Here is a 16430-nt window from a genome sequence, read left to right on the forward strand (position 1 = left end):
CTTCGATAAGTGCTCTTGACCATGACTACAATGTTTGTGGTGCTATCCCCTCAGTTACTTTCAAATGTGATATCCCTGAGGCTGCATCTAGTTCCTTCTTCAACGGAATAGCTTTTGTGACGGTTAAAGATAAGGTTTTCAGTCCGTCAAATGCCATCCGCCATGGTTGTGAAACAACCAATATATTAAGAACACATTATAGCCAGGATGATACCCAAGTAAACGCTGAACACCCAATTTTGATCATGTATACAGACGGTGGCCCAGATCATCGGACAACATTTGGTTCGGTTCAAATAGCAGCCATCTGCATGTTCATGTGGTTAGATTTAGATTTTCTTATAACTGCTCGCACTGCACCTATGGGTAGTTGGGCCAATTTAGCGGAACGAGTTAATTCTAATCTTAATCTTGCTTTGCAAAATGTGAGTCTTTCTCGAGAACATATGACAGACAATCTAGAAATGAAGATGAGGGGTATAAATAGTCTAAAAGCAGCCAGAGACACAGCAAGACGATACCCTGCGTTTAAAGAGGGTCTCATCCAATCAGTAGCACCTGTTATAGAATTGTTGCAGGAGAGATTTGGTCATTTGAAGTTAAAAGGGGAACCAATAGTTATTAGTCCATCTGCAAATCAAGAATCAATTGATGACTTTTTTAAGATTGTGAAGGATCTGATAGACCAAAATCTGATTGAAAACAAACTAACAAAACCTGATCTAGAAAAATCAGCAACACTTCAAGATTTCATGAAGAAGCACTGTCGTTTACGTAATTACACATTTCAAATTAAAAAATGTGCGAATGCTCTGATAGAAAACTGTGCTTACTGTCTCTTTAACCCACCAAGACTTCCTGATGAAGTGTTTGATACCCTATCCTTCGTTCCAGATCCTGTGGTAGCATCCAACAATAAATATGAATCATTCGAAACTGTTTATGGACAAGCAACAAATGATTTGGCAAGGCCCTCGCTAATGCTGTCTTCCCAAAATAAGGAAATTGACAAAAAGAATAGAAAAATTCTCAATGCTACTAAAGTAAGAGATGCGGTGTTATGTGTCGAATGTGGGAAACCACGGTGTGTGTACTCTGAAACTAAACTAACATATATAGAGAAACAAGCTGTTGATCGTCTCAAAGAACTTAATTCTTTTACATGTGGTTCCCCACTCTTCCCACATTCCAGCAAATATAATAGTTCTATAATAGTCCGAGAAGGATTGAGATGTTGCTCCACGATGGAAACAACTTACTATTCAAAGAGCACTGTATCATTACCTGCAGTTTGTTTTCATTGTGGAGTAGCTAAGTCTTCAGATTTTGCTGCAGATCAAAACATTCAAAGCTTGCAAGCGCAATACAGTGTTGTTCGACCGATATGTGTGAAATGTAAAGATGATGGCAAGGAAGCCATAGTGAGAGGGAAAAGAAATGTAAAAAGACTAAGAAAAATGTAAGATGATGGCAAGGAAGCCATGGTGAAAGGGAAAGACATTAAGTAGGAGCCCCAAAACAGATGTCACTAGACTTTAACACTGTAAAATAGCTGTTTCAACTTTTATTTTATTAAATGTGTTCACTTAAAGGTTGTTTTGGTTTTATGCAGGAAAATGAAATGAAATGTAGTTTAATGTCCCATTTTTATGCACCGTAAAGCTAATTAGAGACGGGCATGTGCCAAGTATGTGCAGTGAGGGTGAATATAAAGTGAGAAATAGTAAATGTATTGCAGTACAACCAAATTTTAAGTAATATAGACGCCATTTTGAATTCCCGCCCTTTGAATTTTTTTCATATTAATTTTAATTTTATTAATTGACTCAGCAACCCTGTACACCCTCATATAGCTCAATATGATGCATGCAAAGTGAGAAATAGTGAAGATATTGCAATGCCTATAAATTTAAAGTAATATAGCCGCCATTTTAAATTTCCGCCATTTTGGATTTTTCCATCATCACCAAAAAATTCAGTGAACCCCAAACTCTAATAGTTATTATGATAAATATAAAGTGACAAATAATACCGTTATTCCATAAAACTTGAATTTTCACTCCATTTTAGCTCAAAAACTTCTGGGGGTATTTTTTTTTTTTTCCCCCTGCCCTTTACACAATTTTGGTCTTTTTTTTTTTTTTTTTTTTTCCCTCCTGCCTTTACAGATTTTTCCAGAAAAAATCCGTAAAACAAGAAAATAAATTGGTCTGGCCTTAAGAGGAAATTATATAATGACGAACTTATGTATATTCTAAATTTAAGAGATCACCCATTTGACAGATTCTATTAGCTTAATGATACAACTATGTAACTTGGTCATTTCTACATAAATCATATCATATAAATTCGGTGAATAACAACCTATATGTCTTCTATATAGACATGCAAAGTTGTAAGCGAGTTGTTCGTAACTTTCGTGTCATTTATAACAAAATTAACCATAAGGTTTATAAGCTCTAAATTAATTCTCAAATTTTTGTCTTAGATTTTGGTCTACAATAGGATAGATATCAGGTACGTACAGCAAGTCAAGATACGGCTCTCAGTCTTGACCGACACGTTTCTACATCGTAGGCAGGTTAGATTATTAACGTAATCTAACTAGTACGATATTCTTAATTAGGAATTTATCGGACGTGAAGTTTATTGCTGTAAACGTACGTAGTGTTAAGTACAATTTATTTTGAATTCTGTCAAGAGTGTGAGACCTACCAATCTTTTGTAAAAATTGTATGTGCCTAACAGAACTATAAACGACATTAAACCCATTTGGGTATTGTGATATTTTATCCCGTGGAACTGGAAACGATCCAATTAAAGAAGAATAGTCCTAACCACTAGACAACCAACGATCCAGCCAGAACAATACCTGGAATTAGACCGTTTTCACAACGGGTGGTCTAGAAGGTTTGGGAGTTATCCATACCTAGTCCCTCGCAAGACAAGCTAGAGGCTCTCGGCCTTGATCCAAGGAAAAGTAACCAACAAGGTTACAGCAATCGGAAACAACTCGGGCACGTGGAAACAACTTAGGCAAGTTTAAACAGCCTTGGGAAACTTTAAACAACTTACGAAAGTTTAAACAACTTTTGCAAACAGAAACTTGGAAAATTGGAAATGACCCAGACAACCATCTTGGTAACTGTACCTACTTCAGTGGAACAGTTGACTACCTTGCAAGCATTGTAGGTAAATTCATCTACTTCAGTGGAACAGTTGACCATCTTGCAAGCATTGTAGGTAACTGCTTTGACAGAGCAGAGAGAGAGGAATGGGGTTTAACGTCCACTCGATCTGCTTTGACAAATACAGACACTGGTTAGTCAAAGTATAGAAGCGGGGGCGTTGTAAAACAAGTGAGGACAACAGACCACCACCCAGTGTTCCAAGTGTGGGATTAGACTTTGTTTTGTAGAGGGAAGCAACTGATTCATGGCATTCCACAAGAAATAGTGCCAGTGACTTTGATGGGCCGTTGTATTTGGGTCCCAAGTTTGGATTCGGATATAGCAGAAGGAGGTCAGACTGCTGACCTATGTTTGGTGTGAATCTTATCAATGACATTGTTTGGATCAGGGTTATCAGACTGAAGACTAGCTTGCATGCCAGGTGGAAAAGGCATAGTCTGAGAAGTAGCTTCGAGGGCAGTGTAGTAAAGTCTGAAGCCACAGCATAATGTGGTTTTGTTTTGAATATGGCAAAGTTAAAGTTGAATATACTTTTGAAAATCCTTATGTTCTTGTCACTTTACAAACATTGGAGCCCAGTGTGACATGTACATGTATGTCACATTTCCAAAAGTAGCTTAGGGTAAATGAGGTCAAAGGTCAAATTTGGTGCCAATTTAATGGATTTAATATTCAATGTTTTGACTTCATTATTTCAATTGCATTTGTTAAAATTGGTATAGTAACTTTCACGAACACTTTTAATACAAAAATTATTTATAGATAAAAACAGAGATACATTTCGTAATCGATTATAAATCAATGGTGTAAGTTGCTGGTTCCTGACAAACGAAATAACCGGATTGATAATTCCATTAAAACAAACCAAAATTTTTAATAATGAAGCATTTACCGGGACTGAGGGTTAAGGTTTAGAGAGAGAAAGAGGGACGGAGAGAGAGAGAAATAGGGTTTAATATCCATGCGGCACATACTAGGTTTCTTTTGGTTTAATTTTTTTTTCTCAAAAAATTTGACTGTGCGTGGGGGAGTCTTTCGCAGTGGGAGGAAAACCCACAAGGTTAGATTTAGGGTTGGGTTATGAGCATAGTTGCTACACAATGAAAAATTCACATCCTTTTCAAGACAGAAAATAAATGAAATTGGGATTGAAGTCTTACGGTAGATAAATAGATAAAATTTTTAAAAGAGAGAGAGAGAGAGAAATGGAGTTTAACATCCACTCGACACAAACTAGGTCATTTCGGGACTAACATATGGTTTAATTTTATTTCAATAATTCGTTTGCGCGTAGGAGTCTTTAGCAGTGGGAGGAAACCGGAGGACCCAGAGAAAACCCACGAGGTTGGACAGGCGACCCTACTCCTTGTCACGTACAACCGGGGATTCGAAACCACGCCAGTCGACTCAATGACAGACTTTATGATACAGCGCGCGCACGCTAACCATTCAGCCATCCAACCCCCCAATTTTTAAAAGACTATCTAAAGGGGTTAAAAATGTTTTTAATCTGGATCCATCTATTCAGATGCAGTGATCAACTGAATAACTGGCTTGGAAATAATAATATAGTTCTAATTCCAATTAGAAGGTCTTATTTACAAATACTAAAACATTTTAAAATACAGCCTTTTCACTGGCTAAGAGCAAAATTTAAAACTAAACTATTTTAAAATACAACCTTTTCATTGGCTAACAGCGAATTTTAAAACTAAGATATTTTAAATACAACCTTTTCATTGTTTAAGAGTGAATTTTAAAACTAAGATATTTTTAAAATACAGCCTTTTCATTGGCTAAGAGTGAATTTTAAAACTAAGATATTTTTAAAATACAGCCTTTTCATTGGCTAAGAGTGAAATATTTTAAATACAGCCCTTTTCATTGGCTAACAGCGAATTTTAAAACTAAGATATTTTTAAAATACTTCTATGGCTTCTTCTCACCAATCTCAATATTAGAATCATTCCTACAAACCTGCCATATTACCTACTCAAACCTGAAGCTTTGAAGCTGGAAAACACATTCTGTGAATCCTTGAAGCTAGAAAACACATTCTGCGAATCCTTGAAGCTAGAGATATGTAGACCCTTGACGAAACACAATCTAACAATTTTTCAAATTGGACTGGAATCTACAACTTTTAAAATCTGGACTAGATTTTAGTATTTAGAATGTTCACATAACACCATCTTGAAACTTTTTGCATAATGGCCCAAAAAAGTTAAATTGTTCGCTTATCTGAGGTCAACGGAATAGATTTCACCGGTGGCAGTTTAATTAATATTTGATTTTTAGCACTGTGGAATGTTTTTATCTGAGGAATGTTTTCAGATTCATTGACTAGCCGACATTGTTATGATCATTTTCTCAAAATATTTTCAATTCTAATCTCGGACATTTTCAAACTAGTTCAAATGTTCATTTCTTGGAATGTTTTCATCTATGGAATGTTCCTTGATCATTGACACTATTCTGATATGTTCTCAAATTTCAAATGTTCAGAGTTGTCAAATTTCAAATGTTCAGAGTTGTCAAATTTCAAATGTTCAGAGTTGTCAAATTTCAAATGTTCTGAAATTTCAAATATTCTGAGTTGTCAAATTTCAAATATTCTGAGTTCTTAAATTACAAATGTTCAGATTCTTCAAATTTCAGATGTTCTGAAATCTCAAATTTCAAATGTTCTGAAATCTCAAATGCTGAGTTCTCAACTTTTAAATGTTCTGAGTTCTCAACTTTTAAATGTTCTGAGTTCTCAACTTTTAAATGTTCTGAGTTCTCAACTTTTAAATGTTTTGAGTTCTCAACCTTTAAATGTTCTGAGTTCTCAAATTTCAAATGTTCAGAGCAAATTTTAAATGTTCTGAGTTCTCACGTCAAGACGTTTTGAAACTTCAAACTCTGAATAATCTTTCTTGGAGACTAATCTTAATGTCACAAGATAGAAACTCAACATTTTTGGGTCGACATTAACCAACCCATTATTAGTTGATAATGGAATACATGTTTTACAAAATACTTTTTTAGGACCTCATAACTCATCTTTTTGGACCTTCGATTCATTATTTTTTATATCTTCCTTACTCCCTTCTTCTGCCTTTGTTTCAGTTTCGTCATTCACAAATTCTTCTGGTCGTCGGTAATCTTGGGCCAGAACATCAGAGAATTTCGTCACAGCAGCATCAATATCAAAATTGTACAACTCTTCCCAAGTGAGATAGGTGTCACGATCCAAATTTATGAACTCAAACAACTGAAAAGTAAAAGAAATTTGTCCAATCAATAAAGAGAGAGAAATGGGGTTTGACGTCCACTCGACACAAACTAGGTCATTTTGGGACTAACACATTCGCTTGTGCATAGGGGTCTTTAGCAGAGGAGGAAACTGGAGGACCCAGAGAAAACCCACAAGGTTGGACAGACAACTCTACATCTTGTCACATACACCCTGGGAATCGAAAGAACGGCAGTTGACTCAATGACAGACCTTATGATACAGCACGCACATGCTAACCATTCAGCCATCCACCACCCCCACCTCAGTGAATACATGGTTCATGTTTTTAGTACCATTCAAAGGACTAGACACTTTTTCCATGTCATTCTGACTGTCCATTACCCATTCTGCATCACTGACAAGGGATGTTGAGCTGGAAACTTTTTCTGCTCAGGAATTCCTGGTTTGTGACCCATTCCGTTACACACTGAACCACTGTGGCCCCCCCCATGGGAAAGCCCCCGCCCCAAGTACCATTTCCATCTATTTAAAGGACTTACTTTAAGTCGTTTGGTTTTATCAACATTTGGTTCAAGAAAGTTATTTTTAGCAACGATATCTAAATCTTTATACGCTTCTAACATCTTGTACCTAGAAAACAAATATAGGTTTTAAAAAAAAAAAATACAGAAGTGTTTCAAAATCAATTTGATTCTGTAATAATAATAACAATAATAATAATAAAAAAAACATAATACTTCTTTATAACTAAATACATACTGTATTAAAATTAATATGAAAGAAAACTGAATTATCCATTCTGTAATAATAATATTCTTACAAATATATTTTGTTCTATGCAAAATAACAGTTGTTAACAATAACTTCATCCTCATTTGACAGTAATTTCATATCAACAATTTTCTGAGATTTATTTTTTCTTTTGAAAGCAATGATCCAAAGTACACAGTTCAATATTTTACAAATAGGGGTTTAATGTCCCAATTTTCTGCACCGCCATGTCTACTTCAGATGAGCTTACACCATACAGTGTGCTATGAGAGAAATTTTGCCAGGACAGGGTGGCTACAGTCTACTGTTATTGGAATTCCAACTGTCAAGGGATCTTTTATGTGCATGTCAATGTGTAGACTTGATCTCGGTTTTTCCATACGATCCGAACAACTAGACACTATCCTTGTCACATCAATATCAATCCTGAATATCAAATCTAATTAACTTACCTGACAAATTCATTTGGTGATGCGTAGGGATATTTATTGATTGGTTCAGTTTTATTAAATTTCTCGAACAGGCGACAGCTGGGATGATCGAACCACCAGCGGTGCGAAATCCAGTAGTTGACAGCCATATTTCTTCTTCCATTTGACCGTATTTGATGATACCAACTACAAAAGAATAGAATTAAAAGCTATCAATTTTTTGTTACTGGTGACGAGTCTATAAGGGTCATATCACAACCTGATTAAAATAAAGGTCTATATTTTGTTTCGTTTTTTTATACTTTCGATGGCCTACACTAAATAAAGATCTGACCGGTTGCACTGGAATGATGCGTCAGGGGCCATAAGAGCGTTTTTTTACCCTAAAACATCAGACATTTGATTAACCAATCAGCGTTCATGTTTCTAGAGAGATACCCACAGTTCCATGCACAGCACGCCAAGAACTAGCCGTAAAAAACATTTCATTGGCTAATCCCTAACATCAACCAGAACGCAGGTTATATAACAACCATTCCAGATCCTAGTGTACTCAAGACAAGTAAAACAAAATTTTGAACTATAAAAAACAAAACAAAATATAATCTGTGTTTTAATTAGATTGGGTTCTAACGGTTTAACCGAGCTACCAACTGATATTGATCACCAGAGTCAAGTGTAATTTACCCAAAGTGAGAGTTATCAGAATCAAAATTCATGGAGGCATAAAAAGTAGAAAATCAAAAGAAAAAGAGAAATTTTCATCCAAGATGGAAACATTTAACCTGAAAAAAACTTCCAGCTTTTTAACTTTTGAATTGTCAGAATTCTATTTCTACAGGAATTTCTGCTGATATCACTAAATAATGTCTAACAATTAAAGCTTTAAAATTCTTTTTATTTAAAAATGAATCAGGTATATTACTCATTTTGTTCAAGATCACAATGATTGATAACTTAGTTCCAGTCTGGGCTGAATTAACCATGTGGGGTGGAGTGGGCCCTGGACAACTTATTATCATCAAAAGATGAAATTGAGACAAAGAGAAATGGGGTTTGACATCCACTCGACACAAACTAGGTCATTTTGTGACTAACATATGGTTCAATTTTATTTCAATAATTCTCTGCACGTAGGGGTCTTTAGCAGTGGGAGGAAACTGGAGGACCCAGACAAAACCAGCGAGGTTGAACAGGCGACCATACTCCTTGTCACGTACAACCAGGAATCGAAACGCCAGTTAAGAAGTCTATAAGAAGTTGCGACACCTGCCTCCCTCCAAAACAGAAACAAACTAAAGATTCTAACTTACCCTTGAGGAATAAAAATACAGTCTCCTTTCTCCGCATGGGCTTTAATCCAAGGCAAATTCAATAAATCTTTGTATTTCTTTTTATCGACGTTGTCTACGTCTATATTACTATATTCACCATTTTCTACAAATCCTACCGATTCCACAACAGACTTGTACTTCTACAAAAACACAATAACATCAGTACCTATAGATACTTGTATTTTTAAAATTATCAATGAAATGACGAGAGAGAGAGTTCAACGTCCACTTGACACCAACTAGGTTATTTCGGGACTAACATATGGTCTGTGGCAGGAAACCAGAGGTCAAGCAGAAAACCCACAAGCTTGATCAGGCAACCCTACACCACTTGAGTCAATGACAGACCACACAATTTCACATGCACCTGTTAAACCGCTAGACCACCCAACCCCTTCTACATGTACATGGAAAAGAAAAGGATTTAAAATTCAATGTCCTATGGGTACTTTGAGACTAACATATTGAAATTCCTGCTCAATGATAAATTCCTGCCTAATGATGAAATCTAATTCTACTATGGGATCGTTTATTATCGAGTTTATCGAAAACAACCTGCTCAGAGAGAAGATTAGTGTATTGTTTATAATCCTATGTTGGTCAATGTCAACGACAATACCAAATCATTTACACTCTTTCATCATAGCATGGTTGATCAAACAGACATGAGAGAGAGAGAGAGAGAGAGAGAGGGAGGGTTAAACCCCCTTGACACAAACGAGGTCATTTTGGGACTAACACATGGTTCAATTTTATTTCAATAATTTGCCTGTGCGTAGGGGTCTTTAGCAGTGGGAGCAGGGAGAGAGTTTAATGTCCACTTGACATAAACTAGGTTATTTCAGGACTAACATGGTCCGTGAGAGGAAACTCAAGGTCCTGGTGAAAACCCACGAGGTTTGACAGGTGACCCTACTCCTGGTCACATACAACCGGGGTATTGAAACAATGCCAGTTGACTGAATGACAGACCTTATGATACAATGCACATGCGCTAACCATTCAGCCACCCCCCCCTCCCTTCCCAAAGTGAACAGTGAGGTACAATACTTTTTCAATTATTCCACTTCAAATAGTGTCCTCATGTTTTTTCTGGACCTCACGATATAGCTGAGACAATCAAATATGAACATGTCTATGAAACCATTGACTTATGCAGAATATTGGCTTTTAAAGATGGACAAATTTACTTACTTTATCTATGAGCAATAACTCCTTGCTACCATCTAAAATACACAGTAGATTATTTAACGGGTCACGATGTAACACGGAACTCGTACCACCGCTACTAAACCATAAAACTACGTCATGTATAGAACGTTCAAAACCTCCACACTGGAGAGTCAATGGCAACATCATATCATCTGAAACCATAAAAATAATTTTTCAAAGGAGGAAATAAAATCACTTTTAATATTTTTTTGTAAAATTTTAAACACGGATAAAAAATCCTAAATTGTGTATCTGTTTAGTTGAAGCAGATCATCAAACTAAGTCATGGCAAACCCTACAACAAACATCTACACCAAGTTTGAACATTTAAACAATCTACCGCAATTACATGTAGAAGCAGAGTTACATACTAAACCTAGACTGTCTGTCTACAGTAAACTCTGCTAGAGAACAGACACTAAGCTAGTTCACCGACATTTTGACATTTATAGTCCTAAATGTACATATGTTGTCCAAGTAGAAAATAGTTACGATACCTCAATAAGATCTACACAAAGTTTGAACATTCTATATATTTATGACCTCATACTATAGCCAGTAATTTATATGACAAATAAATGGTTTAAAGGGGTATTATGGTTGATTAGATAAAGAGTTGACAGTTCTTGCTTTAATAGTTATCCATTTTTACGTTTAATCATTCTTCACAAAATGCATTCCAATCCACTAAATATCACACTCTAGTGATGGCATCGAGAGTTGATTAAGGTCTGGATAAGTTAATTAATGTCTAATTAATAATTTATATAACATTTCAGAAGGACCTGTAATAGGCAGATTTAGCTCTTGCATAATGTATGTTTAAACTAAATCTGCCCATTGCAGGTCTTTCTTTATGCCTGAAAAGTTTTCTGAAGTATTAATTACACATTAATTAACTAATCCAGGCCATAATCAACTCGCGATGGTATCAGATTTCATCGATATTATAACCGTGCAGGTTATAGTAGTTATATGTTATAATTTAAATCTTGAATATTTAAGATAATATATTATTAATTTTAAAAGTGAAAGCCTTCAAATTGAATTTATTTAAACTCTCAGGACAATAACTATTCTATTCCTTTAAAACATTAATTGTATGTGTGCTATTAAAAGGTGACTAGCCAAGGGTGAAATGTTATGTAATCCTAATGACATATTAATTTATTATAATCCCTTATTGTTTATAAAATACTGTTATAGATAGAAAGTAACTGACAATATGGCCTGTCTGGTGAACATGTCAATTGTATGATTAATCTATTAATTGTTTTATTTACCATCGTTTTATTTCTTATATTGTACATTATTACATCAATGCTTATTTATGTCAACACTTGATCTAGCCAAGTGATTAGAAGTAATTCCATATAAATATGTGGTTGTACATGTACTTGATACGTCAGTCATTTAGGTCTATCCGAATTAGTAGCATAAGGTACTAGTCGGTTATCCGTGGTCCTGTAAGTGTATGTAGATAATTGTTATTATAAGTTTCCAGTATTAAAGAATTGAAGAACCATTCCAGACTCTTGTAATATCTGACGGACCTCACGGTCACAATATTAAATAGATTAGAATGGTTCAGCGATACTTTGATTTAAACAAATATCGAGGACCGAGACTTAGCTTCGATCAACCAGTACGGTGGTTGAAATTATTGCACACGTCTGTCAAACCTTCAAAGGCTAATATCTTCGATTGCAATAAAGTAATTTGAATGAAATTTTCAAATTATTCATTTTACATCATCTACTTTTAGCAAGAATGGCTAGTTATTTATCTAAATCTTACATAATGTATGTTTAAGATACAATGTACATTTAGCAACTGAATGAGCTAACACATGACCCAGTTCACTCAGTTTGAAATTGTTAATACATTGTATATTCATTCTTTATTATTATCTATATTTAAACTATTATAGCCCTGCAAGTAGAACCTCAAACACTTTATCTAAATTTGACATACATGTGACACATCCTTAACAGGACATCCTGCTCTCTCAAATTTCAGAGAATTGAGGACATACATAACTTACATTATACAAGCAACGAAACATTTGATACAAAGTACAATTTTGTGGATATATAATTACTGAGTTTAATACTACTAAGCAACATTTCGACGAGGATACTTAGTATTAAGCTCAGTACATGTAATTGTGTATCCATAAAATTGGACCTTGTGTATATTATAATATGTTCAATTACTAAATGCCAATCAAAGAAACATTTAATAACTGAAATTAAAAATCTAGAATCATTTTACCTTTCATTTTCTGTGTAATACTATCAATGAGATAAACTGGCTTCTTGCGGTAAATGTCCAAAAATTCATCAAGACTCAGCTTTACAGATTCTTTTAAACGATTCTCTTTCTTTTGGCTTTCAACTTTCATCTTTTCACTTCCAAAATTAGATCTACAAAAATGTTAGGAAACTAAAAGTAAGCGACAGAACTCCAGAAAGTATTTTGGGTAGATATGGGGGTTGAAATGAAATGAAATGGAGTTTAACGTCCTACTGTTCTGTTCCTAACCTGGGCTAATGAAGACGGGCATACGCCATACATGTACAGTGTGCTATGAGGGAAATTCTGGCCGGGCAGCGGCACTACGGCCTACTCTTATATCGAATTCCAACTGCCAAGGGATCTTTTACGTGCACGCCAATGTGTACATGGGACCTCGGTTTTTCGTCCCATCCGAACGACTAGACAGCTTTCCTTGTCAGCCCCTCCGTCCTGCATCACTGACAAGGGAGAACCACGCCGGAAAATCTGGATGAACTTTCTTGGCCAATGCAGGGATCGAACACCCGACCTCCAGGCTAGCGAGCTAGCATCTTACCCCCTTAGCCACGTGATCCCTAGATATGGTGGTTGAGTTTGTTGGGTAGATATGGGGGTTGAGTTTGTTGGGTAGATATGGTGGTTGAGTTTGTTGGGTGTTACTAGATAAATAGAAATCTCATGGTTTAGGTTTTTTCTATTATTAATTTAAACCAGCGGCGGCCAGGCAGGATACGCCCACATTTTCGAGAGATGGATAAAGAACAAGCTAACAAGAAAGTGATTTTTCCTAAAATCAAGAGCCATAATTCAGGAAATTACAATTCGATATGCGCATATATCGAAAGGAACTGAACGAACGGCAGCCATTTTGTCTGTCAATTTTCAGTCGTACTCGGGGTGTAACGGTGATATAATAATACGTTTTTTTAAATCGGATAAAAATTATGACCTCTATAGGATCCACAAGCTAAAAACGCAATTTTTCGTACAATCAGGGGCCACAATTCAGGAAGTTAAGGTCCGATATGTGCGAATATCGAAAGGAACCAAGATCTTTGGGTTATAAACTTACATTTCAAGTTTCAACAAAATCGGATAAAAATTGTGACCTCTATAGGGTCCACAACCTTGATATACCATTTTCTTACGCTATTTGAGAACATGAAAATGTGGGCGTATAAAAAGTAGCTATAATAAAAAAAACTTCATACTGGTGCAAACTGGTTTCTGAATATGAATACGAAAAATGGGTCAAGTGTCTTTCTTGGAAAATGTGTGATCTTGCATTTTATTTTTCTAAGGATAGATTGAAGTTGATAACTGAAAATAAAGACCTGTATTTGTTTTTATGTTCCTTAAACTAAACATACATTATGCAATAGCTAAATCTGCCTATTGCAGGTCTTTCTTTAGGCCTGAAATGTTTTCTAAATTATTCATTAGACATTAATGAACTTATCCAGGACGTAATCAACTCTCGATAGCATCAGTTTTCTCTGATATTAAATAGATTAGAACGGTTCAGCCATATTTTGATTTAATTTAAAAATGGAGGAGGGAGACTTAGCTTCAACAACCAGTACGGTGGTTGAAATTATTGCACACGTCTTGTCAAACCTTCAAAGGCTAATATCTTCGCTTGCAATAGAGTAATTTGAATGAAATTTTCAAATTATTCATTTTACATTATCTATTTTCGAACTATTATAGCAAAAAAAGGCAAGCTCGTTATCTAAACCTTACATAATGTATCTTTAATTCAAACACCCATTACTGTTGTGTGATTAAATCATATATATTCTATGTAAGCTGTAACTATATATGTTGGCTATAGCAAATGATTTGCTTTGTCTTGTATTAAAGAAATGTAGGGCCTAGTAATAACAATAATAATGCCTTTCTCATATAGGCCTACCAGTCACAACGAAATAGAAATAACAACAGAGAAAACTCAAAAAGTATGTAGCAATTTATTTATAAAATAGCAGAGGCATATCGATAGTCCTACTTATAAAAGAATACAATTATTCATTCATTCATGTCACTTATTACATGTACCATAATCACACCCAACAACGGAATAATATGTGTGCTATTTCTTATCTTATGTTAAAAATTTATTTTACAGTATGGCAAAGGATATTCGCTACTTGGATGATAATGAGTAATTTGCTGACTAACAGAGTGAGAGAGAAATGGGGTTTAATGTCCACTCGACACAAACTAGGTCATTTTGGGACTAACATATTGTCTTAATCATATTTCAATAATTCTCTTGCGCGTAGGGGTCTTTAACAGTGGGAGGAAACCGGAGGACCAGGAGAAAACCCAAAAGGTTGGACAGTCGACCCTACTCCTCGTCACGTACATGTACAATTGGCTATTCGAAACCACGCCAGTTGACTCAATGACAGACCTTACGATACAGCTCGCACATGCTAACCATTAGGCCATCCAACCCCCCCATTGCTGTTAACAACCAAAAGCTTCATCAAAGCCTAGAAAATTGAACAATTCGCATTTATGCTATTTCTATTAAAAACTTTGACACATACTTATGGAAACACAGCTACTGTTTCGAACAGTGTTCTCTTAACATTATCAAGCCCAAATAAGTAAGTATATCGGTACCGGTAGATGTTTTTTTCCCATAAGTATGTGTTATAGTTTATTCAATTATTGCTCTATCCAGTTAATAAATGCCTCTAAAAGTTTAAAAAAGATTATTTCTTTGGCAGATTCACTTCTTGGAAGAAAACCGTATGATGATGAATATAACAATGGGATTATTGTTAAGATCAATTGGCGAGTATCTGCCAAAACTATTTGCCTTGCTCTTGGATATTTGTCAGCTTGTTGTGATTCACTAAACACACTCCAAATTCCAGATGTATAGGCTCTAGGTTGGCTACAAATGATCTTAAATCAATAATTTTAGTGTTCTGAATGTGAAATATAATTTTCTACAAAATGATTAATAACTATAGAGAGGAATGGGGTTTAATTTCGGGGTTGGACTGCGACCCAATCCTTGTCATGATTGTACATGGGGTTTAATGTCCAATCGACACAAACTAGGTCCTTTCGAGAATAACAAGGTTGGGCAGCGACCATACTGCTTGTCATGTATGAACATGTACAAGCGGAAAACCAAAACCACGCCACTTGGCTAAAAAAGTCAAGAAGTCAAGGCTTAAGACTGAAGAAAAGGTATGAAAGGAAAAGGAAAACAAAAACAGACCCAAACTATGACAAACTAGTCAATAAAAGAAAAAAAAAAATAGAATTTATTTCTACTTGCCTGAGGTAATCATCGTCCTTCCAGTTCAAATAAGCAGGAAACTCGACATCTTCTAACACGGATTTCATAATCAAGGGAATCCCTGGCTTCATAAAATGCTCATAGAAAACGCCTGGGCTCGAAAATTTCCCAATCAAATCACAGCCTGCATCGGGAGGCGTGTGTTGTCCTAACGGGACACTTTCGATGCCAAGTATTACTTGAAGTAAATACAGAATCAAAAAAACAAACGTACGATCGACGAAAAATGTCCTTGAGGACGCCATAGTTGAAGGCTGATTGTCCCCAGAACGCTTTAGTGTAGTAACATGTTGGCGATATGAACGACACACCTCAAGTAACGCTATCAAATGAAAAGCCTGCAGCAAATGAAGAGGTCAAATTGCGTCATGAGTCACGCTTCAGCAAAGCCAAAGTTCAGCTACTCAGATTATTCACTGCAAATCTACAAATTTCCGGTAACCAACGCCATGTCACCGACAATACAATAGCACAAATAAATTCTAACCGTTCGATAATAACACATCTAACAAATAAATTGAATCATGCCGATTCCGAACGCCACTGCGCCAATTCTCGACCTGTTGGATCGAAATCGTCAATAACCATTTATGCAGGCAGCCATTGTCATAATGCATTATGGGAAATTGA

At 35.6% G+C, this 16430-nt stretch overlaps 1 protein-coding gene across 2 annotated transcripts; it reads right to left on the bottom strand.

The window, feature by feature from the left end:
- Positions 1-2122: 2122 nt before the first annotated feature.
- LOC126817111 (uncharacterized) lies at positions 2123-16389 on the bottom strand. Of its 2 annotated transcripts, XR_008787827.1 has the most exons (8): positions 15780-16389; positions 12455-12606; positions 10163-10332; positions 8948-9108; positions 7656-7820; positions 6972-7062; positions 3091-6447; positions 2123-3051 (listed from the first exon to the last, which is right to left on the bottom strand). XR_008787827.1 is itself a non-coding variant. In XM_050543924.2 (7 exons), exons 1-7 carry the CDS (start codon positions 16043-16045, stop codon positions 6226-6228), a joined length of 1227 nt encoding a protein of 408 aa, XP_050399881.1. In that variant the 5' UTR covers positions 16046-16389; the 3' UTR covers positions 2123-6225. The 2 variants fall into 2 exon arrangements, 1 of the variants encoding a protein (XP_050399881.1); XM_050543924.2 differs by having other exon boundaries at positions 2123-6447.
- Between the last annotated feature and the right edge of the window lie 41 nt (positions 16390-16430).

Source organism: Patella vulgata, chromosome 4 (assembly GCF_932274485.2).
Source record: "Patella vulgata chromosome 4, xgPatVulg1.2, whole genome shotgun sequence".
NCBI lineage: Eukaryota > Metazoa > Mollusca > Gastropoda > Patellidae > Patella > Patella vulgata.